This window comes from Sphaeramia orbicularis, chromosome 16, assembly GCF_902148855.1.
Source record: "Sphaeramia orbicularis chromosome 16, fSphaOr1.1, whole genome shotgun sequence".
In the NCBI taxonomy this organism is placed as follows: domain Eukaryota; kingdom Metazoa; phylum Chordata; class Actinopteri; order Kurtiformes; family Apogonidae; genus Sphaeramia; species Sphaeramia orbicularis.
Window position 1 is genome coordinate 29,320,722 of NC_043972.1, and position 27,997 is coordinate 29,348,718.

Sequence of the window (27,997 nt, forward strand, 5' to 3'; positions counted from 1 at the left end):
TATCATCCAAGTCTCCTGCTGGTTGACAGATGTTTTGCAGTCTGAGTTATCAGGGAAACTGTTTTACCTCCTGCCGCTCTGACTGACCACTTTGTCAAGAAACATTCACATTCTGCCAACAGGAAATGAATGGAGGAGAAGTAAATGTCATTCATTCATGCAGTGTAATAGATTAATTATCTGGAGGTTAATCAACAATTAATTTATTACCTGATTTTTTTATTTTTTTATTTATTTTTTAAATTCACTGTACAACGAATAATCATACGTTAATGTGATTATTTCTTGTAAATGGAAGCTTATTTTTCTAGGCTGTGTGCTTTATGGTGAAAATATTTAATTAGTAAGGCACTATTTCTAAATGATCATACACTTTTGTGACTTTTTCAGAGGCAAAATGTTTTTCTGTATCTGCAGTAAAAGACTACTGACCTTCTGTTACCCAGTAAGTAAACATTTTACAATTTACATTAACCCTTTCATGCATGAATTATGAAAAAAGTATCTAGATGTTTTTTTTAGATTGATCTTATTACTCTAAATTAGGCTAAAGTTGAAATCCATTTTTTTTTAAACACAGTTTTATTCCGAGGATTTTTAACCTCCTGACACACAGAAATATAAAAATATACACGTTTTGGCTTTTTTTTTTTTTTTTAATTGAATAATTGCCTATATTGGAAATATTATGATGCAACAGATTTTTCAGATGCTTTTTTTTTTTTATTTTTTTTTAATGGAATTTCTTTTGTGGTGGACAGTTTTTTGTTTGTTTGTTTTTAAAGCTGTGAAACTCTTGTCCACAAACGGACAGTAAACCCATAGATGGGTCTTAGGAGGTTAACTTTATGAGATCACAGAACGTCCAAATTCTAAAACTAAGATGATACTTTTTTTTTTCATTGTATTGCTTAGGGTCTATACAGACTGCCCCATGTGGTTTGGAGAATATTACCTTTATAACCCTTTGGAAAGTGATCTTAAACTATGTGTCCACAAATGTGGACATCATGCATGAAAGGGTTAAATAATTCCCTAAATTGGAAACAGCATGATGCAAAGTTTTTTTCAGATAAATTAAAAAAAATTATATATGTAATGTCCTTTTCAGTGGACTTTTATATATATATATATATATATATATATATATATATATATATATATATATATATATATATATATATATATATATATATATATATATGTATATATATATATATATAGCTGTGATACTCTTGTCCACTACAGAGGACCAAAATGCATTTCTGAGTCTCAGGAGGATATTACCTTTACAGATTTTCAGCTGATAAATAATCCACCTCAGGTTTGTACTTTCCAAAATGGCCGACCTGACCACGCCTTTCCTTCACCTGGCATTTAAGCTCCGTGGGTGCTGTCACACTGCAGGAAGTGGATCAGTCCGAGCTCAGCTTCACATAAACAGGAAGAAAAGTGACGTGACTCGAGAAGTTTCGTATCTTTCGACAAGAAGACGTGAAATATGCGCAAATCTGCACTGATTTCCCACAGGATCCGAGTCTTAGAGTGAAACTAAAGGAGAGCATGTCCTTAACAACAAACAGAGGCTTTCCACAGATTTTCCTTCTTACGTTTGTGGTCTTCAGTGTGTCAGGTAAGCCAAGGTTAATCATTAACCATTTACTGCCAAATGCTGAGAATGTGGAAAATGTGCTTTTTTATTTTAGTACAGAAAATCTGAGACTAATCAACATTTAAGCCACTTATTGTAATTGTAAGATATTATTATTATTATTATTATTATTATTATTATTATTATTATTATTATTATTATTATGAAGGTGTAAAATGGCTGTGGTTGGATAGTTAGAATTAAATTATTTGTCTGGATCAAAATAAGGCCAAAGGGACAGAAAACAATCCTGTATCCTCATTATGGAGCCTCATTATGAGTTGTATTGTCATGTTTATACCACACTATCCAACAGCCTCTAACTGTGTGTCTGTGTCCTTTGTTTGTTGTCTGTTTGGTTCATTTGACAAACCTATACCCACATGTCACACATAGAAAGGGGGTGAATACAGCGTGAAGGATATGTGAGACAATAGAGAGTTTTTTTGGAGCAGCGCTTGAGGTGCTGTTGTATGTGAACATGGCAGTGTTTGCTCAGCACAGGCCTGCTTAGTCATAGAAGGAGTAAAGCCAAGCTGTCCGCCTCAGTTTTCAAAGCACTTAGTCATATTGACTGAGTTAACAATCGATTCAAGCACATATCTGATCTAAATTTGCTCCACATTGCTGTATTCGCTCCCCATCAAAGTTGTGGTTTTCTCTTTTCTCCAGGAGTTGAGAAGCTGACCATCACTCCAGACCGAGGCACCACTCTCACCATCAGCAGAACCAGCTCAGAGTGTAAAGTGTGCACCGTGACTGGACGCAAACGACAATGTGAAGCGTCTCTGGTATTAAGAGACAGCGCTCCTGTCTCTGTGGAGCTGGAATGCTCCAAACGTCAAGAGGTGTTTGACGTTGAAATTGTGCGAAATATTGGTAAGTCAGTAACTGTACAGGGTGGGGAAGCAAAATTTACAATATTTTGAGGCAGGGATTGAAAGACAGTGTATGACCAATTAGTTTATTGAAAGTCATGAGAATTTATTTGCCACAAGCAAATTTACATAATAGAAAATGTTTTTATTCTATGTGTCCTCCTTCTTTCTCAATAACTGCCTTCACACGCTTCCTGAAACTTGCGCAAGTGTTCCTCAAATATTCGGGTGACAACTTCTCCCATTCTTCTTTAATAGTATCTTCCAGACTTTCTCATAATAGTTTTGCTCATAGTCATTCTCTTCTTTATATTATAAACAGTCTTTATGGACACTCCAACTATTTTTGAAATCTCCTTTGGTGTGACGAGTGCATTCAGCAAATCACACACTCTTTGACGTTTGCTTTCCTGATTACTCATATGGGCAAAAGTTTCTGAAAAGGTATGGATAATAGTGTTAGGTATGATTATGACATCAATATATGTTTGGTTTCAAAACAATTGACATAGTGCCTGCTGAGAAAAAACAACTAAATGTTCATTGTAAATTTTGCTTCCCTACCCTGTATCTGATTGACTTCTTTACAAACTTGTCTTTTGTTTTGTGGTAATTTGCTAAATGTCTCTTCCCAGAATGCACTGTAAAGTCATGCAACGGCAACATCATCCTGACTGACTCCAGCTCTCCTCCATTGCTGAATTTCAACCGCAAGTTCACCTGGAACCTGAAAGCTACAGCGCCTAAATCCTTAAAAATAGACTTTACCAACACAGGTCTGAGACAGATTAACCCGTCTCAGGAATGTCCGGACAAACATGCGTACACACTCAAAGCCTTTCGGACAACAGAGAGCATAGACATGGGGAAATACTGCAGGACGGGTGCTATCACTGATGTTCAGATACTCAGACAGAGCAGCTTTTCTCTGGAAATCCCTGCAGGTCAGAAGCTGCAGAGTGGACAGTTTAGTGTATCCGTCGGGGATGAAATCAAAAGTGAGTTGGTATAAGTTTTGACATCTGAATCTTTTCTCTGTTTTTAGTTATTTGATATTTGACTGTATTTGTCTCTCACAGCTCTTGCCAGGATTTCACTCACATTACCACAAGGGGGGTCCGGCCTAGAGTTGCTCACCCCAAACTACCCAGACAGTTTTCCCGATGACGACGTAATGGATTGGCACATCAAGGTCCCGGCCAAACACCAAACATCCGTGCAGTTCCTTAATCTCACACAGCCGCGGTGTTTGTACAAGGAAACCGCGATGGAGTATCACGGCGTAGGACGAGCGGCAGTGGTGGTCATGCTGAACCAGAACCAGCCCGTCCAGAGTCAGGGCACGTTCAGTATGATGCTGAGGAACTGTAAGATGGACAGGAGCCGGGCCGGGTCTCCTGGACTGTCTTTTGCCATCAAACTGTCGGCTACGAAGACAACTTCAACAGGTTGGTTCATTATCTGAAATTATATCATAATTTAGTTGTAAAGTGAATTTTGGATTAGTGCAGTGGTTCCTAATCTTTTTTGGCTCGTGACCCCATTTTAACATCACATTTCTGGTGACCCCAGACATTCAAAACAGACACATTTTTTTGCTAAAATTAATTTGTTTTTAATCATGTAATTGTTTGCTATACTATGTTGCAAATAAATGTTAATTTTAGACCACATTTAGGCTATATAATGTATATAATGCACCTTTTGGATGTCTGCTTCTCAGTTTCTCTTGGAGATGTCTTAGTGGGGCCAGGCAGGCGAAGAATCTTTTCATTTTCTGTTCAGTCTGGTTTTCTGACTGCAACTGTGTCCGGGCAGGTTGAAACGTAGTAACGCATGTGGTCACATGATCAAGTCAATGAAGATGTGCCCTTCAGATATTATATCCTGCATTTTATTTGAACTTGATTGTTATAGGAAAAGTGTGTGGTGTTTTAATTATAATGAAATATATATTGACTGATTAAAAAATATTTTTTATTAGTAATTTTAACAATTACTAGAAATTTCAGGTGACCCCAAGGTTGAAAAACACTGGATTAGTGTATTTGGCATCACAGTTTTCTTGAGGTGTCTATGTGTGTCCAAAATGGCTTGGAGATATAGAAATTGGGTCAAATCTGGAGACGCCACGTACATTTGCAGTAAAAATTTCAATCCTTTTGTCATATTTTAGATGATGATCAACACAAGTGTATCTTCAAATCCTATTAATCTGACTCTTAAATTTAAAAAAAAAAAAAAGTATAATAGCTAATTTTAGTGATGACATTTTTATCCAGGCATTAAAACTCACTTTAAGTTCTGATTTACCATTAAGACATTGATTCATATTTCATCTAAAGCTGCTCTAATTAATATTTTTCTGTTAACAAAGAATCAGATTATTTCAGTTTTCGTGTAAGATCATCCCCACAGAAGTATCACCTGACTCTGTTGTGTCTTTCAGTTTTGCTGTGCCTTTAAGGCTGTTGTTGCAGAAAACAACCAAAAAATAATAGGACAGACTTGCTGTACTGGTTGACCCATTAAGTACATTCAGGGCCATATATTTATTGTGTATACTAAAACAGTAAAAATAAGACTCAAAGTTAGCTACTAACCTTCTGAAAGAGTGTGGTAGAAGCAGATAAATGATGTCCTTAACATGTTGTAGCAGGTTTGGAATTAGACAATGAATGTTTATGTTTCCTCTCATGTTGCAACCAAAGCACATTTCATCAATTCGAGGTGTGATTTGTTTTTTTATTTTATTTTTATTTTTTTGAGGCAACTCTAGTGTGACTGAAAATTGAATCAATAGCCTCTCAACCTCTGTTTGGCCCTTGCGTCTTTTGGTTTGGGGAGCTTTGAGATTGCGTAAGACTTGAGTCATGAATAACATGAATGAACAAATTCCGGGAAATGCTCCCCTCAGTGATTTACTCATCAGACACATCCTGATTCCTGTTTGACGTGTCTTTAAAAGAAGTGACCTCGAGTTAGATGTATTTTCACCCACGTTTGATTAGTAGATAATCTAGAAATGTGTGTGTTTTACTCTTATTATCTCCTGTAGATCCCTGTAGAGTCGATTTGAGAAAAACACCGGGCCTGTCTCTTCAGATTGAGAAGCTGAAATCTGCATCCGGTTGTGAGATGAAGCAGATCTCAGCGATAAAAGATAACATCACAGTCCTACCTAACAGTGAAACACAGCTGTCTTTCCAGGACTGCCTCCCTGAAGACATACAAGTCACCGCCATGAGAGTCATAGGTAAATCACAGTTTTGAGTCATTTGAACATCAGTGTAACTTTCCTTGACAGTTAGAGGGGAATTTTTCAAAACGGCTGAGAATTCCAAACAACAGAGAAACAAGTGGTGCCAGGCACAACAAACCCCGCCCCACACATGTATTGTAACTTATTTTGGCATCAATCCAGTTGATGTCATGAAGTCTTTGTGTGTGATGACGTTAGCATATCAGTTGTGTCTATATATGTGCCAAGCTTGAAGTAAATTGAAACAAAATTGATGTTTTTATAGACATTTGAAATTTTGCCTATTATAAGTAAATGGGGGGAAGAAAAGAAAAGATTTAGAAAATTCATGAAAAGAATTTTGAACTTTGACCTACTTTTCCCAAAATGTAATCAGATCTGTTCTGGGTCGTTGGCAATGAATAAACCAAATTTGGTGTGAATTCAACCGATAATTTAATAAAAAAACAAACAAACAAACCAAACCAAAAACAATACCCCTTGCCTCCCCTTCAGAGGGCGGGGTAAAAATAGATAACTGATTTATAACTGTATTTGATGCTCACAATCCCAATCAGTTAAGAAAAACCTCTAAGAGATCATTAAGTCTTAATAGCTCCATAGACAGATTACATTTTATTTATTAAATTAAAGAAAATGAAATTCATGTACCAACTGAAGATTGTTTTGTTACCCTGCATCTCAGCTATTTCTGTGATGGGTTTTTACTCCTCGGCCATCTTCTGGCCGAAGGGGTATTGTAATTGTTTCATCTGTCTCTCTGTCCGTCCGGCTGTCTGTCCATTCAATGACATAAGAATGCATTGAGATATCTGTACCAAATTTATGCTGTGGATGCATCTTGGCATGGAGCAGAAGCCTACTGAAAATAGGTCACCTTGAAATACTTTTTCCAAGGTCAAATGGCCTTGTGCAGTTATGATATTTGAGTACTTTCAAATATAAATATGTGTGTAATAAATTTTACACAAAGACAATCTAATCTAATTTATAGGGCAGTAACTTTCAACAGAATCTTACACTATATTTTGCTGAGGGGTATTAAAAGTGCACAGCACATTATTTTTATAATCTGTAAAACAAAAGTTTAAAGCTGCAACAATGTCCTTTTCTTATGTGTTTTAGTGGACATACACATGTCCTCTGTGTGTGGGAGTAGTGAACTACATGTTGTTAAACTAGTAGAGCTACATTTTGCTCAGCAGTCATGGACAAACATTTTAGCAGTGAAACAAATTTTGTTTTCACAAGCTTTGCCGCATCATTTTTTTTTTTTTTTTGGCTGTTTTCCATGACTTTTAGAATCTTCTACTGGCAAATAAATCTCATGTGTGACTGTCAAAACTTTGGCCATGACTGTAGATGCTGACAGTTCAACTATTTTCTTTGCCTTCTTTTGTGTATTAACTACTGGAACTTGAAAGAAAAAACTGGGGCTGCAGGAGGAAAGGAATATTACTTCTTTCATACAGACACTGTCAACCTTTTCACCTTAGTGTAATGAATGAATGGAGCCTTAGAAAGAATCACACCAATATTTGAAATGCTTATTAACTGAAATGAGTGATATTCTTTCTACTAAATGTTAGTTCCATATTTTTTCTTATATTTGTGTGTCACGTATATGTTATGAATTTGACCACATAGTTTGATCTACTTTTTTTAAGTAATGTCAGTTAGTATTTTTGTAGTTTTGCCAACATTACAGAACACAGCCCTCTGTTAAAAGGCCAACTGTCCACCTTCTTGTTTCACAACATTACTGAACCATAAATGAGCTGGTGTCACTGGTTACCTTAACCAAACATGGTCTAAATAAATGGGAAGATTCCAGGCTTTAGATGGAAACAGATTTTTGTCTTATGCTCTTCGAACTGAGACCAGAGGCTGTTTCATTTCAGTGAAGTCCTGTGGGAGAAGTGGCTCAGGTCCATGAACACTAAACTCTTATTTTGTGGTATGAGCTTTAACATCTTATACATGAACTCACAAGTTACGATGCCACCTGATTTAATCTAAAATGAAAAAGAACATCTTTTAGTGAACACACATTTCGTTTTTTTCTGTTTTTTTTCTAAATATCATTGTAACTAAACTAAAATTAAACATTTATTAGTGGTGGGGTGGCCAAGTACCTCCTTTGGTTATATCATCTTTGGTTTTTGTGACTGATGCACACCTATAGATGAGTTACAAGTGGACTGAAGAAATAGTAACTCTTAAACCAACTGGAAAATAGCTTCCATACATAATCTTGCTTCACTTACCTTGAATATGATGTTTGGCTTTATGAAGGGTTAAGAAGTTAGTGCTATTGTACTAAAGTTAAGAGATGCAAGAAGGTGAGCAGCAGTTGTTTTTTTCTTGTTTCTTGTAGTAGAGGTCTTAATTTAGTCAGAATTAGTTGGTATAAGCTATAACTGTATCTTGTTTTATTTAATGTAGGAGAAATATTATTGTAATTTCACATACTAACACCCTTTTTTTTTAAATTACACATTCCTTAGAGTGTTATAAACTCAAAGACTGTCCAAAGGGTAACATCCAGCTGTCGGTGCCGCAGCTGCCTTCCTGCCTCCTGGCCTCTCTGACCAGAGTGACCTGGACCTTCACGTTTCCTCAGGATGGCACCGTTGAGTTCAGTTCTCTCACTGCGGGCCTCAGACAGTCTCTACCTGGACAGTCCTGCAATGACAGCATCGTTGTCAAACTGGCTGAGGATGATGGCACGACTATTGGAAACTTCTGCCGTCAGGGAGCCATACAGAAAGTCCAAATCCACACCAACATGTCCGTCAGCCTCTCTTGTATGAAGAGTGGAGCACTCAAGATGTTGACGAAGCCTCTGCTGTACGCCTGTATAAAAAACGAGATATCAGGTAAATGACAGCTCAGACTGATGATCAGCCTTTATTTAATTCCTGTTTATAAGTGACATTAATTCATGGGTGTCAAAGGGCCCCAGTACACCCCAATCTGATATCAAGTGAGCTGGACCAGTAAAATAATAGCATAACAATCTATAAATAATGTCAACTCCAAACTTTTGAAAAATGTAAAATTACATTCTGAAAATATTTACAAGTAAAAGTATCCTTTAAAAAACTGTGAATAACAAGGTCAACCATGAACAGTCTGAAATTTAAGAAAACATTTTTTTAACAATATTAGGCCTCATCTTATCATTTACACATGCACATTGCAACTTACAGATCACAGTAGATCTACAAAGGCACAAAAGATTTAGTTACAGGTATAATATTATTAAAACTGCACTTATTTTTCTTAAGACACTGTTGTAGATACAAGTCACAAGACACAAGTTGTAGATATTTCTTCAGGTTAATCACATTTTGCGTAAAAGGATAGTTTATAAATGTAAACGATTTCATGTAATTTTACTTCTTTACAGTAAAACAGAGAAACAAGAGGTGCCAGGCACAACAAAACCTACCCCTTGCACGTATTGTAGCTTATTTTGGCATCGATCCAGCTGATGTCATCGTATCTATGTGTGTGCTAATGTCAGCATATCAGTTCCCTCTACCAAGTTTGATGTAAATTGAAATAAAAGTGATGTTTTTTATAGACATTTGAAATTTTTCCAATTATAAGTAAATAGGGAAAACTTACTTTTCCCAAAATGTAATGACATCTATTCTGGGTCACTGCCAATCTATAAAACCAATTTGGTATGAATTCAACCAGTAGTTGTGAAATGTGAAATTTCGCCCATTATAAGTAAAGGGTGAGGGGGGGGATACTTTAAAAATACATTAAAAATTTGAACTTTAACCTACTTTTCCCAAAATGTTACCAGATCTATTCTGCTTCACTGGCAATCTATAAACTTAATGTGGTATGAGGCCAACCAATAGTTTTGCTGCTAGAGTGTTAACAAACAAAGAAACAAACCAAACCAAACCAAAAACAATACACCTTGCCTTTACTTAGGGGGACGGGGTAAAAATTGCAGTTGTCATTATTTATAGCTTATTATGATAGTATTTTTCTGATCAGACATACTTGTTGGGCTGTATGTGGCCCCTCAACTAAAATGACACCCTTTGACACCCTTGTTTGTTAATATCTTCAGTGTAATTCATCCCACGGGCCAGATTGGACCCTTTGGTGGACCAGTTTTGGACCGTAGGCCACATGTTTGACACCTCTACATTAATCTCTCTCTGTCACATATTTAGAAAGGTACATATTCACCGTATCTCCAAGGAAGGACACTCCTCTCTTGTTGGCGACTCCTGGTTGGCCTTTAGGAATGAAGTCTCAATCCACAGCATCATGGATCGTCAATGTCCCACCAAAGATGGACGCACACATAATGTTTCCCCACCTCACTCAGCCGAAATGCAGTAAACGACACACCAACATCAAAGTGCAGGCACTTGGCAGTCGGGAGGAGTTTTACAGCCGCAGGGAGGATGAGGAGGCGGATAATGAAATTACTGTTTCAGAGAGTTTTTACCTCAATATGTCCAACTGTATGCCTGAAAGAGGAGACTTCAGCGTCTTCACCAAGATCACCCTGAAGAAGAGTAAGAAATGGTTGTGTGTGTGTGGTGTCTGATGTTTGGACCAGATGTATTTAAAGGCTTAGTTTGGACTTTGTTAAACAGGAGTCATATGAGGTACTTATTCATAGTGAGGGTATTCTTACTTACAGTATATGGCACTGTTTGGAGAAGCAGACCAGAGCACTAGCACTAGAAGAAGTAGTAGAAGCTAAGCAATGTCCAGCTGTGGGTGGAGGCAGTAGCTAAACACTCAGTGTATGCAATATCCTCCTGAGGACCAGTTTGTAGTCTGTAGGGGACAAGAGTTGACACCTTTACTTAACCCAGAAAGACCCAGTGTTATTTCTGTGGCAGCTCCTAAATGAATTTTCCTCTCTATTTGACCTTTCTTAAGTGACTTATCCCCATTTATTATAATATTATCTACTGTAATTTAGCTTTTTTTCCCAGTGAAAATCAGTTATTTTTCTATATTTAATTTGTTGATCATGTAGATGTTTATTAATGTTAAGATCAAAGTTGATGGTTATTATATTAAAAACAGAGGAAACTGAGGAAAAATTGACTTTTTCAGCTAAGGTATCGTTAACTGAACATAAACCAAGTGTCTGCATCCATTGTCATTGATCCAACTCCATGGGTTTTACTCGATTGTTTTAGAAGATGACTGTGTTTCCACGTTCACTACGGAGCCTCTGAACGTCTAACTGGGTCATATTTGATGACCACGAAAAGATGACAAACTGCATTTTACCTGAATTATTTAAATGGGTTGGTAGGATTAGTAGCTCTAAAATTATTGAACACTTTACATCAGTAGATGTTTTGGGTCAGTGGTGGATGTGTGGGTCTTTATGGGTTAAAAAAAACAAAAATGCTGTCCACTGAAAACACATTCCTTTTATTTAAAAAAAAAAAAAAGAAGAAGAAAAACTGTAGCTGAAAAAACCATTGCCTCATTCTGTTTCCAATCATGTCAATTATTGGTTCAGGAGCATATTTTCCCTACTTTACAGTTGACACCAGCGACCAGACTTTTATGACTAAAACAGTAATTTCACCTCAGACACAGGAGGTTATGGTCGGATTCCCCATCAGAAACAGGTATTGAGGTAAAGCGGTGAAAATCCTCAAACTATAGTAGACACTTAAAGTTGCCATTTAAGTTTCTATGTGTAGCTTTTGGTCCTCCAGTGTGCTTCTCCAAACTGGAACCAGGCTGACCACAGTCTATGGTTACACGGCAAAAATCAAAATATTGCTAAGTGTATTTTTCTCATTTATAGTCAAAATATCTCATCGCTCTTAAAATAAGACACAGTCATCTAAAGGGTAACTTGTAAGTGATATGTAAGAGCTTATTTTTAGACAGTGGATCTCGAAAATCTTATTTCAAGAAATCTTACCAAGATAATTTTTGCTTGTTCCATTGGCAGATTTTTTTGCTTGAATTAAGCACAAAATCTTGAATTAAGGGAGAAAAAAAACCTTGAATGAAGCAAAAAAAATCTTGAATTAAGCAAAAAAAAAATCTAGCAATGGAGCTAGTGAAAATTATCTTGGTAAGATTTCTTGAAATAAGATTTTCAAGATCTATTGTCTAAAAATAAGTTCTTATATCTCACTTACAAGTTACTCTTTAGGTGATTATGTCTTATTTTACATGTGATGAGATATTTTGACAAGAAATGAGAAAAATGCACTTGTAAGATTTAGATTTTTGCTGTGTAAGTACGTCATACAAACCCACCTCACTTTAATGTCTCTATTTTTAGGATATGGTCTTGTTTTCATCATATGTAAATCAGTGTCAGATGTAATTTTTCATGGTCTGTATGACATTAACCATTTTCTGTCTGTTCTCTTATCTTGTTCATCTTTTAGACCAACTGTTGACTATCATTGTGAGTGTAGTGGCTGCAGTGTTGGCGATTTTTATTATTGTGCTAGTAGCGGTCTGTGTCGTAATTAGGTGAGTATATTTACTGTTCTTTAATCTTTTGTGTAATATTTGTCAGAGATGCTGTCTGTTACTCTGAAACCTTTTTTCTTTTCTTGTCAAACAGGAAGAAGAAGAAGAAGCTGGCCCATCAGGTGTCCATCTACAATCCCAATGGCACCAGTTTTCTGCCAGGATACAACCCCAGACCATCTGATGACGACGATTCTCATGTGTACGCTTCCATCGAGGACTCTCTGGTCTACACTCATCTGTTGAGGAAAGGGGCAGAGATGGGCATCTACGGAGAGCATGACGCCTACCGGTCTTACCCGGGCCACACAGACTCTCAAAAACCACTGGTCTCCAAGGATTCCGGTCCAGATGGCGTGGAGGTCAGCACCTACCAGCAGTTCCAACAACAGCCTCCTTCGCTTCCCAACAGACCTCCGAGCCATTTGAAGCCCATGGTGGACAATGAGATTTACCAAAGCGAGGAAGAACAGGGAGCGGGTCTGGGTCTTCGGCTGGACCCAGAGGGAGGGAACTGAGAGGATGATTGGATTCAGATTTCTGCTTTTCACTCGACCTACTTGAACTTTGAGATATTGATTCCCTGGCATCTGTGTGATTACCTGCTGCTCTGCATCACAAGACGCCTCTTTTCTCTCAAGTGTAGTTTCTTTCCAAAACCAAGACCTTTCAAATAACCCTGCTCAAAACTTCCTGGATCTGTTACTGTGTTTTATTGTAGATGAAGGTACGTGTCTTTTAAGAGCATCACTTTTCCACCCACTTTGTGCCTGTTTTTGCCACCAAAGAGTTTTTTATATATGCATTGCAGATATTTGTACAGAATTTGTGTGCTGTTTACATAATAGTTTTACATTTTTATCATTAAGTAAATATAAATGAGGACTCAACCTCTATTGCAACATGTTGCGTTTTTATAGCATCATTAGTACAGGATGCTTGATGTTGCATTGGATTGCACCAGCTTGTATGTACATGGACCACTTCTCTTTTTACCTGCTGGAGGCTGTTTCTAGCCCTTTCTGGTGTAGTTTCTTTGATATTTGCATTAAGACATTAAAATAAAATATGCACACTTTCAGAATATACACTAAAGCCACTTATGTCCACAGTATGTCATCAGTTGGCATAAGTGGCATGTCGTTTCTCTGTTATTGGACTGAACTCGAGCAATAATTACAGGTGGATTTTAGAACACAGACTATGTGAGCTGTAATTTAACAGTGTTGTCAGTGCTCACGGTGTTTCTATAAAAGTGTCGTCAGAACGCTTTCTGTATTAAACAATGTCCAGTACCAAACCACATTCAATCTTTAAAAATCTTTCTTGAATGGGTAGTTTTATGAAACATGAAATATTTTTCTAACAAATGTGTTTGTTCTTTTTGACATTCGAGTGATTTAGAAGAAATCACAATATGAATGTTATAAGATAAAATTCCACGAGTTTGAGTATTAAGATCAAATTTGTGATGAAGACTGAATATCTTTGCAATGTTTCCTCATGTAGTTCAGAAAGTGAACAGCAGAGGGAGACGCAGTGTCAGTGTAAGATCCCATCTATATTTAAAGCAAGTAAAATATTGTTTGTGTTAACTGTCAGAAAATGTTTTTAAATGTCAGCTTTCTTGTGTTGGTGGATGTGTAAAGTGTAAACGTGACTGAGATGAAAACAGTGTGTCTGCTGCTCTGACATCTGTGAACAACCATGGAGACGTCTAAACATTTTGATCTGATGTAACCTCCTTTTTGAGTGACAAAAGTAATTGTAAGTGCCAAACTAAGTCTGAATGATTCAGGAAGTCTGGGTGGAGGCTGAAAACACATCATTCAGAACCTCTAAATCTGTCTTGTGAAATAACTCAGTAAAACATATGCAACTAAACTGTAAAAGGGGGATTTTCAGGTTATTGTTATTTACTGCAGCCATTTTAGTTATGTAAAGTCCAAACTTGTTTTTTTTCTTAATAGAAAACATTCTGATTTTCTTTTCCACTAAACTGTTGCTTCAGAAAAATTAACCCTTTAGCCCCTGATGTGTCTGTGGTGAGCATTCTGATTGTACGATTTATTTAAAATATTCATAAAAATTCCAACTGTTTGCTAAATAGGAAAAATTTCAAAACGTGCTGAGAGAATAGACCGTGTCCTTTCCATAGGCATCTGAACATGCACAGTGCACCCCCCACCATCTGTGGAATGGAGGAGTAAAATACTTGTTGTTCAGTTTGTTCCAGTTCACGTTTCATGTTCAACATCCTAAGTCTCTCATTGATGTACATCCTGAGTGCCTTTTTTTGTTATTCCACCCTGTTTTGACCCTAAAACAAAACCACTGAAGAAAAGGAACACAAGCACATACTCACAGCAGCTTTTATGACAATGAAACAAACAAACAATAATGTCACAGGGGTTAAAGGGTTAAGGAGTTCTAAAAATTCTTACAATAGAAGACACTTTTTTAACACTAAATAATTTAAAAAAGCAGTATAAGTTGTCATTTAAAGTCAAATTAAGAAGGTAGCCTACAGCTCATGCTTGCTGTTTGTTAAAAAAGTTTATTTGAATTCACATAAAAATACATACAGTATGATATAATAACAAATACAGGCCATACAGTGGTGTTTACCTTGATGAGTATCTGACATACTAATGTTTGAGAAAATGCATCATTTGTATGTAAAAATACCATTTCCCTGTGTCTTATAGCTTATACAAACTTATTCTCTGTGCAGACTGACAAAAAAAGGATGCACTACATTATTTTTTAATGTTTTGCCTGATACGATTCAAATGCTTAATGTTTCTTTCTTTTGTAAGATGTGTTTACTGTTCATATTGGAGTGTATCTGCACAGGTTGATGTAAATGTGTGACTCAGACAATGTTAAACTCACACACCGAGGCCTTCTCAGCTCTGCAACTCTCATCAAACCACTTCCCGTTGGCCGTGGTGGACAGGATGGCACAGTTCTGGCTGCGCCCTCCATCCGGCTGCAGGGTGATCTCTGTCTCCCAGTTCTTAAAGCGCACGCTGGATCCTGATTGGTCCACCCAGTGGCCGTCAGTCACCATGTCGTTGACGCCCAGCCAGATGTGCTCCTCTGGGCCGATGCTCTGGCGGACGTAGTTGTAGAGCTGGTCGTTCTCATCTCCTGTCAGAGGTGTGCTCAGGCTGCCTCCCTTGGCGATGCAGTCGTCACTGGCTGTGTGGAAGTTCTTCTTCACTGGATCAGCCAGAAAACACTTACCAAGGACCTTTGTGCCTCTCAAGCAAACTGAGGAGGAGTTTTAAGAACCTTAGTGTTATTTATTATTATTTTTAATGCCCTGAAAGCAGTTGAATTTCTGATTACAATATGAGACCAGCCCCCACATCTTTATCTTTTTTAAATACACCGTCATAATAGTGTAGTAATGCATTTAGAACACTACTACACTTAATTATATTATAGTACGCTGTTGCCCTTTACCTATAAAGACCCAGTGCTATTTTTGTGGTGGTTCCCAAATGATTTTTTCTCTTTTTATATTTTTCTTAAGTAATTTATCACCATTTATTCTAATATTATCCTCAGTATTTTGCATTCTTTAGTGAAAATCAGATATTTTCCTATATTTATTTTTACTGATCTTGTAGATGTTCATAAAAGCTCAAACTAAAGTTGAGGCTTAATATATCAAAATCAGAGAAAACAGAAAAAATAGTAACTTTTTCAGTAAAATATATCAATAACTGAACATAAAAACAAGCATCTCCATCCACTGTCATTGATCCAACTCCATGAATTTTACTGGTGAATCAATGTTGTAGAAGATGACGGTGTTTCCATGGTAACTACAGAGCCACTGAATGTCCAAATGGGTCATATCTGATGACCATGAAAAGATGAGAAACTGCATTTTACACCAATTATTTACATGTATTGATAGGATTAGTGGATCAACAGGTATTACACTTTTTACATCAGTAATTGATTCTGGTCGCCAGAGGATGTTTGGGTCTTTATGGGTTAAAGTTGGAATAAAAGATATTTAGCTCTTCTCATGAAAAGACTGTGACAATGTGATTTATTCTTGAAAGATTCAGTGTAACTGTGACTCAGTATGTAATCATTACACCTGGTTAAAGGTGATTACACATGTGTATAAATAGGAATAAAAAGAAGAATGTGTCTGCAAATAAATGTATTCCAACTTTATGGTCAACAGTGTACATGTCTGTGTGACTGCACCATATTGTCATGGAAAAACAATGAAGCACAGTAGCTTTACCTGTTTGTAACGCTTGCTGCTCTTTCAACAAATTCACCTCTTGAACAATGTCATTGATCTGCTTCTTCAGCTCCTCAATCGCACTATTATTTGAGTCTGTAAAAGGGCCAGAATTTGAGAAAATAACAGCTTGCACTATTGCTATGACAATAAATATGTTCAAGTAATATAAACGCCTACCTTTCTTGCCATTTCTTTTCTTTGAGGTGGTCTGCTGGAGGGTGTATTGTGTCAGCAGCAGAAGGCAAAACATCAACAGGACTGTTCTTACACCCATGATGCTTTTAAAACACTTAAAATCCACCGTAAAGAAACTGTTTTGCCGTCACACCACAAAAGCTCCCTGCAGCTCAGAAGGCTGTCCAGACTCAGACTGTTATGGTTCACTCACCCAGTACAGAGTTGTATGAGGAAATCTTATCTCAGAGAGAACAAATGCTTTACAGATGTTAAACAGGCTTTATTGTTGCTGCGAGAGATGGATGGCAAGCAGGACTGTGCAGCATTTAACGACAGACAACCATGACTTGAGTCCCACATGTTTGCAGATGAACATCTAGAATATTGTCAATGCTTAATTTTGAGTCAACATTACACAGAATAACTACTCAAGTGTTTATGCAAGTAATCTAAGGGGTAATTATTCCAAAAATGCAAGACTACTTAAAAAGCATTGGTTTTATCCTTATTAAAAAAAAAAAAAAAGTTCAGTTTGGTCTCTGGAAAGAATTTTATCATTGGATCACTCAGTAAACACAGTAAAAGTACTTGACAGTATTTGTATAAACAGTGTAGGTGGTAATTGCTCCAAAAATATCAAAGTTTTAACCACTTATGAAACCTAGTTTTCATCTCTCATAAGAGAAAAAAAATTTGATTTTGTTTCCTGGAAAGGATTAGAATGTTGGCTAACTTCAAAATTACACAATAAAAGTACTTCATATGGTTTATGCAACTTTTCTAAGAAAATATAAGGAACTGAATATGAACTTGAATAAATGATGGATGAAAAAGTTGTAACCCACATTTAAGTAACCCAAATGTTTAATTCTAGCCTCTGTAAGAGACTTTAACACATGAACATAGTCTCACCTGAAACTGTCATGAGTGTCTTACTTTTAAATCCTCATGTTATGAGAGTTAAAAGCTACTGTTATAGAGCCACACATTAGGGTGAGTGTTATTCCATCATTTCTCCTTAAGCGTGGATTTAATCTTTGTTTTCTGTTGCGTTTCCTCTGTGGTTTGGTGTTTTGGGGTTTCTCCCACCACCTACATCTGGTTCTCCTCATTCAGCTGAATGGGGTGCACATGACACGTGGCAGAGCCTTACATAATGAAGAAATACTATTGTGAAAAATGAAAATATTAGCTGATATTTTGTCTAGTTTCCCTGCCAACACAGTGAAAGCTTACAGACCTTTCTGGACATTAACTCATCTCACATGTCAGTCTTCAGTGTGATCCCGTCTCCTCTTCACCTCAAAGCCAAATAACACATTAAAGTTATGCAATGAAAAGTCCATTTCCAGGCTTTGCTCTTGCTTTCAAATAATTTATTTAAGACAGAAAACAATACATCTTATTGTATTAGAAAACAGCTCAATAACAAAGAAGATGTGGTTTAATCAATATACTTGAAATAAAATATTTACAAAATAAATTAACCATGAAGTAGGTGAGAATAGTCCAGTTCTATGACATTCATCAAAATAAGTCTTTCATAATGTACAAAAGTTGAGGCAGAGGTAAAGGCAGCTCGTATACAGAAATACATACACAATAGAAACGTCCATTCACGTGGACGCCGTCTCGTGCTCAGCAGGCACGTCAACACTCGAGTCTCTGATTCAGAGCCTGATCGGCGTCGCAAAATTACAGACAGTGCATGGGTCACAAATTGAAATATTTACTCGAATGCATAGTTAGGTTTTTAGAAAACTCTTCAGTCCAAACTATCCTCTTAACACTTTACTGATCATACAGTAATGATGGTTTTAAATGTCTTCTCTCATTGCACAGTCTGAAGCTATATGAAAGGCTGTGTTAAATTATATGATGGTGTTTAATACATATTTAAGCACAATGGTTTCAGATTGAGAAGTTATTTATTCAACTGTTTTTTTCCCCTTGATGCCTCTCTGCACTGCTATATTTAATTTCCCTCCTGGGGTTCAATAAAATCTGTTTTTATCTATATTCCTCTTCATCTTATCTTTTACATTCCTGTACGGTTTTTTATTACTGCAGCTGCTCTGTTCATAATGTGAGTTAACCTCAGTAGAGCTGAGTACATTCAGCCCAGCGCTTTGTGCATTTGTTCATTGCTCAGTGGATTGAAAGCACTTGAGATAAATACAAAGCCCTTTCGGACTGCTTTGCTTTAACTTTTAACCAACAAGCAAAGCGATTGCTGGTACAGCATTCTGGACAAATGTCTTAAATGATTTTTCTTTATAGAATACTCTTTCACAGTGCAAAGAAATCTTAAAACACTGAAAAAAATGCACAGGAATGTCTGCAAAGTCACACTGCTGAGCACAAAAAGTAGACAACTAAACAAGAGCAGAACACAAAACAGACATATCTTAAGATGTAAAGACATGCAGGAACAAATAAAGTGTGCTTTATGCTTGCAAAAAAAATACAGTGGGTCCTCTTCACCTTCGATCTGAAGCATCTCCACAGTGTTAGATGTCATCGCTCCAGTCTATGTTGGGCAAAGCACTGAAATAACAGATTAACAGAGATTAATCTCAGCAGAACGTATGGATGAAGATTTATCTGAGGTGATGGAGATAAATGTGAGAAACAACAAAAGGAACGGTCAAAATGAACTGGCTGCAAAGTATCTGAAAGTGAACAAACAAAAGCACAGTTTGGGTGATTTAAGGATAAATACTTGCAGGCAGTTAGGACCAAATGACGTCTAATTGTCTAATAAATACCAGGCAAAGTGTCATTAACTAGAACTGAGTCACTGTCGGTGTGGTCTGGTGCGGACACTAAGCAGGGATCATCCATGCTGCAGCCAGTCACCGTGTGGGGCAGAGTGGGGGGGGGTGGGGAGGGGGGTGTGATCAGAACATCAGGGTCAGATTGCACTACAGTTCAGAGGTAGAGAGGGGGCGCTCTCCACAACACCACAATAGTGCACTTGACGTGGGAATATGTGTCACAAACCTCTGCGTCCATCGCTCACACCAACGCTAGTGTAAGGCAGCACCAGTAAGAACATAAGACAGTGTAAAAGAGTGAAAACACAGAGAAGACTGACACATAAGAGGCAGATCTGTCCCCAGAGGAATCACCTGGTGTTGAATTCACACCAAATGTACAATAGTTTTCTGTTTTCCTGTCCACTTGTATGTATTGTTGATAGTTGCATGTATCTCTCCTACTGTAACCATCCTCAAACCTTTTATATCAGGGAAGTAACATAATCGTTTACACAATCCACATTTTAGTACTAAATGTCCATGACAATTTTCAATCAATAAAACCTACAAATACATTAATGTTGTATCATATCTGCAGTTGTGTGCACAGATTGAGGTATTTTACTCTACTACATTTACTATATTTCCATTCCTCTGAATATTGTACTTTCTACTGTATGTCTTTTACAACCTTAGTTCTCCAAATACTATTGAGAATTTGTGATAATCAGAAGGATGAAGTGTGCCCTAATGGGTTAAAATTCTCCAACTACTAAAGTACAATAAATTCTCTCTTGTATTAGATTGAAAATTTGTTGAAACAAAGTTGAAAATAGGCCTTTTCTATGAGAAGTTAACTTTTTAGACATGCATTTCACACAGGGTAGCAATGCTACAAACATATGTTGATCTTATAGAATATAATATACTACCAACAATATATAAAGTAGTTTAAATGAGTTCAACGTTAAACATGTACAACAGTAAAATGTAGCGTACACATTAATGCTGCAATAAAATAGCTCCAAAAACATCAAATATTTGGTTTAACACTGACAAGGACAGTGATAATGCAAAATATGAGAGTTTGTATAAATGTGGGCTTCCAGAATTTAGAAATGTTGCACTTGAAAATATTCATGGAAATGGATAAAAAATGTTTTGCTTGCATTAGGTGTTTTTTGTTGTTTTTGAAGAGTAAATGTGCATAGAGGGAATGGAAACATCTTTCAAATAAATTCTGATGTAGTGAATATTTAACGCATGTTATTGATCAGATATTTGGTGCCTCTTCTGACATATTATACAAAAAAACTTCAGAATTCGGCAGAGTACTCATAATTTGAGAGGCTTTGGAGATTTCACATTACCCAAATTTCGAACCATTCGTAAACGCTTTTGTGTGTCTGTATGTGAAGTGAAACTTTGGAACAGTCTGGACATCCAACACAAGCAATGCCAAAATATCCACCGATTGAAACTGCTATACAAAAATATGGTCTGGTCCCAGTATAAAGATGGAGGGTCTTAATACTGATGTTCCATCAATATTCTGTTTTATATGTTCATGTGTGCTTGTTGTTCCTCATCTAGTTGGTCTGTGTTGTCCATTACCATCCGGTATTGTTCTTACCATCGCTGGGATGTGCTGCCCTTTACCATTAGTGGTATTGTAGTTTTTTGTTTGTTTTTTTTCTTAACATTGTTGGTATGTAATTATTGCTGCTCTTTACCACTTGTGGTATTGCAGTTTTTTTGTTTTTACCATTGTTGGTATGTAATTATTATCATGTAAGTTGACGGTTAACTGTTACCTGTGGTAACACCACCAGGAATGTACTTTGTTTCTATTTTTTTTACACACATTTTGGTTATGCAATGTAAATATTGTCAAATGAGTTTATTGTAATTTGGTTTAAGCCTATTTTGTTCATTGTTCTGGCTTGAAGTCGAAGGACAGGAGTGAGTATTTAAAATGTTATGTTCACTTATTTGATGATGAGAATGGGGGTGGGATTAAATAAATTTTTCTTATTCCCACTCCTTTCCGATTATAAATGAAGGATTTTTTTCTTTTTCTGTGTGAATTTGTTTGTATTCTATAAATGCTCGAAATAAACAAACAATGAATGAATATTCTAACAGAATGTGAAAACATGTCAACAAGTAATGTGGTGCAATGAAGAGAATAAATCATTCTACTGTCTCATCCCTGGAAAAAGACAGTTTGAATGGAAAACAATAATAGCACACTTTGCTTCTTCTACTCCATTAATTAGAAACATACAAGAACTGATAGTAGTCACACAGTTTTACTTCAGTAAGGCTTTGAATGCAGTAGTGGATTATTTTTACTTTGTGTGTTAGTTCTTATGCACTTCATTTGTATATGATCTTATTGTCATATATGCTTTTTTATAACTATGTTGAACTTTAAAGATGATTGGATTTTTATGTTTTGTTTTACAATATACAGACAATAAAGACACCGTTCTAATCTGTTCTAATTACTTAATTTAACCTTTATTTAGCCGGCCAGCATTAGACTATTCTATTCTATTCTATTCTATTCTATTCTATTCTATTCTATTCTATTCTATTCTATTCAGTACAGTCAGGCTTGATCTGTTATTGTATTTGATCATTGTGTGCTGATACTAAATACTTCTTGATTAAATGTTTGATCACAATCCACAGCGTACAGAAAGAAAAGAGGCGAGCTCACCTTTGAGAATATAATCTGTTAAAAGACCGGGCACCTTGTCGCTGTCGTCTCTCATCGCTAGTAGAACTGAAAGGCAGCACATAAGGAGAAATGAAAGGAGCTGTCTGTGCTGCAATTAAAGCAGAAGAAGAACAGAAGAAGACACCTACTTTTGGTCAGGATTTGCAGATCTTCAAGCGAAGGAGGGTATCCTTTTTTCTCATAAGGGATGACGGTTGTCAAATACTATGACACAGAAAATAAAGAATAAAGAGAAGAATTTAAGGGTAGAAAATGTGCGTCTCCATCTGGGGATATCTTTTAAAGAGAGAGTATATATATTCAGGACAACAAACACAACAAACAAGTCCAGGTGCTGAAACAGAAAGAGAAATAAACCTGTCTTTCAGTGCAACTGCTCCCAAACGTTTGTCGAAAGCTGTTTTGAATGACAGAGGAGAGTCCCTCCATGCTGAAACGCTGAGGAGGAAGGAAGTGAAGCAGAGAAACATGAGATGAGAGGTAAGCAAAGAAGAAATAAAGCAAGGAAACCAATCAATCAGGAGGGGGGTGAAGCTCAAGATATCAAGTTATAAGCATGACAGTGCTATAAATGACTTCGGTACTGACTGATCCCAGTGTCTTCTGTGCGTGGCCTTGCGAGGTCCCGGCTCCACCTTTCAGCTTCTTTTTCTTCTTCATTAACTCGCGGTGCTCCTTCTGTCGGTTTTGGACATCGATGAGCGCAGAAATGAAGCTGTTCTTCACCTCCTTCTCAAAGTCCAGCTCGTCCCTGAGCGCTAGCTGCAGCACCAGCTCCTCTGAGAACCTTCTGATCGCCGTCTCCGTCTCCTCCAGACGCTCGTTCAGCTCTGCAACGGTCATGGTCCTCACCCCTGCAGCACAAAGCCCACCACCATTTATTTATAGTCTCTGATCAGTAATTACACATCAGTTTACAATACAGACTGAGGAAGGCTGAAAGACATAACATAACGATGATTAGTCCGGTAACCCCTGGACGTCCACTGGATCACCAGTGACCCCTATAAGCATGATCATAGACCCCCCCACAATGTTCATTAAGTCATAAACATGTTACTTGTGCCAATATAGGTATGCTGTGCATCATTAGAAGGCTTGCACTCTCCATATTTTTGCTATTTGCATATTTTTATGGAAAACATGAGCACTAAAGAACTATTCATCATAAAGCCAAGACATTTGTCAAGTCTTGAGATTATCCATGTTCCTTTAGTCCAGGGGTCAATTATGATTTAACCTGAAAAAACCAAAGCAGCTGCCAGCAACCAAAAGCATCTACTGACTTAAAATGATGGTTGTCAAATCTTTGAAACACTAAGTCTATTAATGCATTGAAATAATTCCGGTAAAATGCAGTTTCTAGTCTTTTTGGTGGCATCAGATATGATCCATTTAGACTTTTAGAGCCTCCGTAGTGAACAGAGAAACACCATTATCGTCTGTAACACTGACTCATCAATAAAACCTACATACGTTTGACCAATAGACCTGGTTATAGACACTTGTTTTTATTTTCAGTTAATGAGAAAGACACTTTTTCTTCCATTTTCTCTGTTATGATATAAAAACCTATGAAGTTACTCTGAGTTTCTATAACATCTACATAATCAGTATGTGGAAATACCCAATTTTCACCATAAATACAGAGGATTAAATAATAAATACCAATATATCACTTCAAAAAGGTGAGCTGTAGATAAAAAAAAAAAAAAAAAAAAAAAAAAAAAAAAAAAAAATATATATATATATATATATATATATATATATATATATATATATATATATATTTTGGAAGTCAAAATAGCTCTTAGTCTAAAAGTGTTTTTATGAGGTCAGGATAGAGAAACATTTCCTGGTGTACAGATCTACAGCATCATCATGTTAAAGTTGCATTAAAGTAATTTCTTTATATACTGAAGTAAAATTATCATTCTATTATCATGTGCACTGTGTGAAGTCAACGACTCAAATCAAATGACGAAACCTATAATTCAATACCATTTCAACAATACATGTTTTTAGTGCAACTCTGGATTGTTGATCAGTGGGTTCATGTTTTATACAGTTCTCAGGTATTTCAACTGGATGATTAGGCCTGACCAGTGGACACTTACTCTCCTCATATTCAGGGCTGGTTTTGGAATGTTGGACGTCGATGGAGAGCATGGAGAGGTCAGACTGTGAGGGATTATGTGCTGCATCCATGTCAGGAGAGTCCTGCATCATTTCCTCAATCTCCTCGATCACCTACACACACACCAACACAGGAAACAGTCAATACATCACACTGAGCTGTAGAGCGATGTGATATAATAGTTTGATTTGTCAGAAATGATCTTCACTATTAGACCATACTTTGTGTTCTCTCATATGGTATGGATGTTGGAAGAACATTTACATGAAAGCAACCCAAATAAACATGGAGGACAGTGAATGCAACACAAGACTGGATTATTCTGAGAAGAAGATCAGGCCTAAAAGAAAAGGTTTATAGTTTATGTTTATTAAATATGCAGATCCCCAGACACTCAAAAAGTCATCACAGTCTATCCAAGTCAACACATTCACATTCATTACACCATATACTTTTAATAATTTACTAGACATTATTGTCAGAGCAAACAGAGGTGTATTAAACATAACAAATAATGCAGTAAAGTAATGCTTAAATGGCAAATGGCTACACATCCTATAAAAAAGCAGTTTCAAGGTAGGTCCTTGTTTGATTTCTTTGTTATTTGATCTAAAACAGTGGTTACAAATTCAGTGTTTTCATTGTAAAGTTTGAGAATGAAAAGTCTGACATGGACCTTATTCATTAGTTTTAAATGCAAATAGAGGGAAAGACTAATCATTTACAAGTAGGCCAGGTAGTGTATCATATGTGGTCATTTAATATAAACATTTAAGACAGTGAAGTTACACAAACTGCTATATTACGATATGCATACTTATCTGGATATAGTATTACCTCTGCCAGGACATTTTGAATCCTTTTTTTCATTACGGTGCTCAGCTGTACTCAGCATTAATTGATAAATCTATCTGCTGCACATAAATAAGTTGGACATTTGACAGAATCCATGAAAACCTACATTAACGTTATGAATAGAGGCTGATTTTACAAGCGACTTACCTGCTCTGCGGTGAAAAGGGGCTCCTCTGTGAGGCAGGAGATGATGATGGAGTGCATGTCCAGCTGCTCCCTCAGCTCCTCATCGTCGGACAGCTCTGCCGTGACATCACTCTTCCTCTGTCCAGACCGGAACAAGGGGAGGGAATTTAATCAAAGCACTAAACCCTGGCACAATGAATATTTGAGATTTATGACATGAACAGAGGACAGATTTGGCTTCGGAGAATGGATGGGGGGTGGGTTGGGGTGGTGAAAAAGTGGGACAGTGATGGGAGGGGGTGGATCACTCACTGGGTTTTCCTCCAGGTTGAACGCTGGCATGTGGAGGGCGCACGTTCTAGACTGTTTCCAATCCACCGGCATCACCTGTCCATAGTTGCTGGTTAAAGCGTTCCATATCCTGTTGGGGTGAGAGGATGAAGATGCATCGAGGTCAGAAACTATCACCGTTACAAAAACCACATCAGCTGCAACTTCTGTATCCGGGGATTACAAATAAATATGAAAACTGCGCAAAAAAAGTCTAAAAATACATCATAATCAGATTTAGCAGTTTTGATGTGGTGAACTTTGACACTCTGATATAATCCCCGATAGTGTGGTTCATCCAGTTGAATATGACACAGATGATGAGATTTTAAGGCAAATCAAAGCCCAAAGCTGCAGCATCCAGAGGACTCTATGACTCTGGACCTCTTTAGACTGATATAGTCAATTTGACACTCACTACTCGCCCAATAACTCACTGAAATGTGTCTAAAATAATAATAATAGTAAGGTGACCTAGAGTTAAACAAATACCCAATTTATCGCTTGACACAACAGGGAAAAGACTAAAACAGGTGAAGTAACACATAGAATAGAATAGAATAGAATAGAATAGAATAGAATAGAATAGAATAGAATAGAATAGAATTTATTGTCATTTCATTTATGTGCAGTGAAATTGGAGTACAGTGTGCAATGATATAAAAGAGAATTAACAGAAAATTCTCAGCATAAAAATACGAATAAGTACTATTATATACATATGTAATAGCCTAGTTATAGTGTAGTTATGTATAACTATTTCTTAAAAGCTTTTAACTTTCTTCTAGTACTGTACAACTGTTTTAACACTTGCAGTTGTTATTGTCATGTCTAGTTTCATGTTTTTGCTTTATGCCTCATGCTCTGTCTGCATTTAATTTCATTTCATTTCATCAAAATTAGGGTTTCCCTCAATGTTTTTTCCTTAGGTTTTAAGATAGGACATGACGGTGATGATAATTCTATTTCCCCTCTTCTAGGACACACAATATAGGTCAGTATCGACAATGAACGGAAACTGTATCGGTTGAATGAAGCCATTTAAGGACAAACGCAGATAGTACACCAATATTTTAATGCACCTGTGGGCTGGATCTGTACAAATCCAGGGTGATATCTCAACTGTTAGGAATTATGGTGGAAAAAGAGGAGAATATAGGATGTTGGTGATAGAAATAATGGAGATAAACACTAGTCTGTGTGTAATTGTCAGTCTTTAAATGCATCATGGTGACACTCTTTATCCATACTAATATCCAGCTGATAGTAGTACAACATACATCAACCTCCAAACATCACTGTTTTTAAAGCCCTTTTTTCCAATTACGTGGACAGTTTGAGAAACAGTATAAATTCTAAAGCAAGTAAAACAAAAAAAATATGTCAAATGTATAATCTTATTCAATTTGTATAATTTCTCGAGCAATTTTTATTTTTATTACATATTTTTATCTATTATTATTATTATTATTATTATTATTATTATTATTATTATTATTATTTTTCCTTATGTTTTTACTTACATGTATTTCTCTATATAATGTAAAAGATTTTGTGAATTATGGAACTTTCTACCCTTGTTGTTGTATACTATTATGTATATTTACTGTTCAATGTTAATTGTTCAAATAAATAAATAAATAAATAAATTTCAAAAAAAGATAGTAGTACAACATCCCCATCTGTTACATGAACAAACAGTGAATATATCCTAAATTCCACCCTCGGTATGAATGAAACCCCTCTGGTAGACACATTATGGTCCTATATACCCAGGCCATAAACAAACCCACTCACTCGTCTTTTTCCAGCAGTGCGTCCTCACTGATCACACTCACTGGAGCGATGCTTTCCGTCTCGGCGTTAAAATTTTGGAAGCACACAGATAACTTCTCGTCGAAATCGTTCACCAGGTCTTCCATCGACCTAAAAGCACCAGGTTCCCCCGGGGAGAAGCTTCCGTCGTGCAGATCCTCATCATCCTCATCCTCCAGGAGGAGCTCCGCGGCGGACGCACGGCCTTTACGCGGCAGCTGCTGCTCCGCATCCAGGCTCGGATCACCCACATTCGGCCACTCGTCGTCGAAATGCGCGATGGGTGCCGCCATAGCCCGGACTTCCCTATTCGGCCCGGGTAAAAGAAGGAGGTTTTTGGGGACGACCAGGCCTCAGCATCCTCTCCCCGTGTGGCCGCTCGCTTCTCTGCGCCGGACAGTATGGCTGCACCGACCGGGCCCACTAGTGGCTGCACTGGACACGGCTGCAGGGCTGGAGCCTGCAGACAAACATGCACACT

General features: G+C 37.0%; 3 protein-coding genes across 4 annotated transcripts; 1 reads left to right on the forward strand and 2 right to left on the reverse strand.

Moving 5' to 3' along the window:
- The first annotated feature begins 1,401 nt into the window (after nt 1-1,401).
- Nucleotides 1,402-13,892, forward strand: cdcp1a (CUB domain containing protein 1a). The gene is made up of 9 exons (XM_030159198.1): nt 1,402-1,633; nt 2,324-2,530; nt 3,165-3,527; nt 3,609-3,977; nt 5,588-5,785; nt 8,299-8,670; nt 9,994-10,344; nt 12,208-12,295; nt 12,390-13,892. The coding sequence occupies exons 1-9, from the start codon at nt 1,564-1,566 to the stop codon at nt 12,811-12,813; spliced, it is 2,442 nt and encodes an 813-aa protein (XP_030015058.1). The 5' UTR covers nt 1,402-1,563; the 3' UTR covers nt 12,814-13,892.
- Nucleotides 13,893-14,831: 939 nt separating this feature from the next.
- On the reverse strand, nt 14,832-16,989 carry clec3ba (C-type lectin domain family 3, member Ba). The gene is made up of 3 exons (XM_030159200.1): nt 16,749-16,989; nt 16,569-16,664; nt 14,832-15,571 (listed from the first exon to the last, which is right to left on the reverse strand). The coding sequence occupies exons 1-3, from the start codon at nt 16,843-16,845 to the stop codon at nt 15,171-15,173; spliced, it is 594 nt and encodes a 197-aa protein (XP_030015060.1). The 5' UTR covers nt 16,846-16,989; the 3' UTR covers nt 14,832-15,170.
- Nucleotides 16,990-18,109: 1,120 nt separating this feature from the next.
- On the reverse strand, nt 18,110-27,993 carry fez2a (fasciculation and elongation protein zeta 2a). Of its 2 annotated transcripts, XM_030159363.1 has the most exons (10): nt 27,499-27,991; nt 25,684-25,792; nt 25,393-25,509; nt 24,371-24,503; nt 22,842-23,107; nt 22,611-22,691; nt 22,382-22,457; nt 22,233-22,298; nt 19,752-19,777; nt 18,110-19,295 (listed from the first exon to the last, which is right to left on the reverse strand). In XM_030159363.1, exons 1-9 carry the CDS (start codon nt 27,807-27,809, stop codon nt 19,767-19,769), a joined length of 1,170 nt encoding a protein of 389 aa, XP_030015223.1. In that variant the 5' UTR covers nt 27,810-27,991; the 3' UTR covers nt 18,110-19,295; nt 19,752-19,766. The 2 variants fall into 2 exon arrangements, with proteins under 2 accessions (XP_030015223.1, XP_030015222.1); XM_030159362.1 differs by lacking the exon at nt 19,752-19,777 and having other exon boundaries at nt 27,499-27,993.
- Nucleotides 27,994-27,997: the final 4 nt, after the last annotated feature.

What these genes read in the sequence shown, in the direction of transcription:
- clec3ba (XM_030159200.1), bottom strand. Translation starts at nt 16,845, where the DNA reads ATGGGTGTAAGAACAGTCCTGTTGATGTTTTGCCTTCTGCTGCTGACA. An exon ending in GAAAAGAAATGGCAAGAAAG is followed by an intron (nt 16,665 to 16,748) that starts GTAGGCGTTTAT and finishes GCCCTTTTACAG; the next exon opens with ACTCAAATAATAGTGCGATT. An exon ending in GCAGCAAGCGTTACAAACAG is followed by an intron (nt 15,572 to 16,568) that starts GTAAAGCTACTG and finishes ACTCCTCCTCAG; the next exon opens with TTTGCTTGAGAGGCACAAAG.
- fez2a (XM_030159362.1), bottom strand. Translation starts at nt 27,809, where the DNA reads ATGGCGGCACCCATCGCGCATTTCGACGACGAGTGGCCGAATGTGGGT. An exon ending in CACAGAAGACACTGGGATCA is followed by an intron (nt 22,692 to 22,841) that starts GTCAGTACCGAA and finishes CTTCCTCCTCAG; the next exon opens with CGTTTCAGCATGGAGGGACT. An exon ending in TCTGCAAATCCTGACCAAAA is followed by an intron (nt 22,299 to 22,381) that starts GTAGGTGTCTTC and finishes GCTGCCTTTCAG; the next exon opens with TTCTACTAGCGATGAGAGAC.
- cdcp1a (XM_030159198.1), top strand. Translation starts at nt 1,564, where the DNA reads ATGTCCTTAACAACAAACAGAGGCTTTCCACAGATTTTCCTTCTTACG. An exon ending in TGAAATTGTGCGAAATATTG is followed by an intron (nt 2,531 to 3,164) that starts GTAAGTCAGTAA and finishes GTCTCTTCCCAG; the next exon opens with AATGCACTGTAAAGTCATGC. An exon ending in TATAAAAAACGAGATATCAG is followed by an intron (nt 8,671 to 9,993) that starts GTAAATGACAGC and finishes TCACATATTTAG; the next exon opens with AAAGGTACATATTCACCGTA.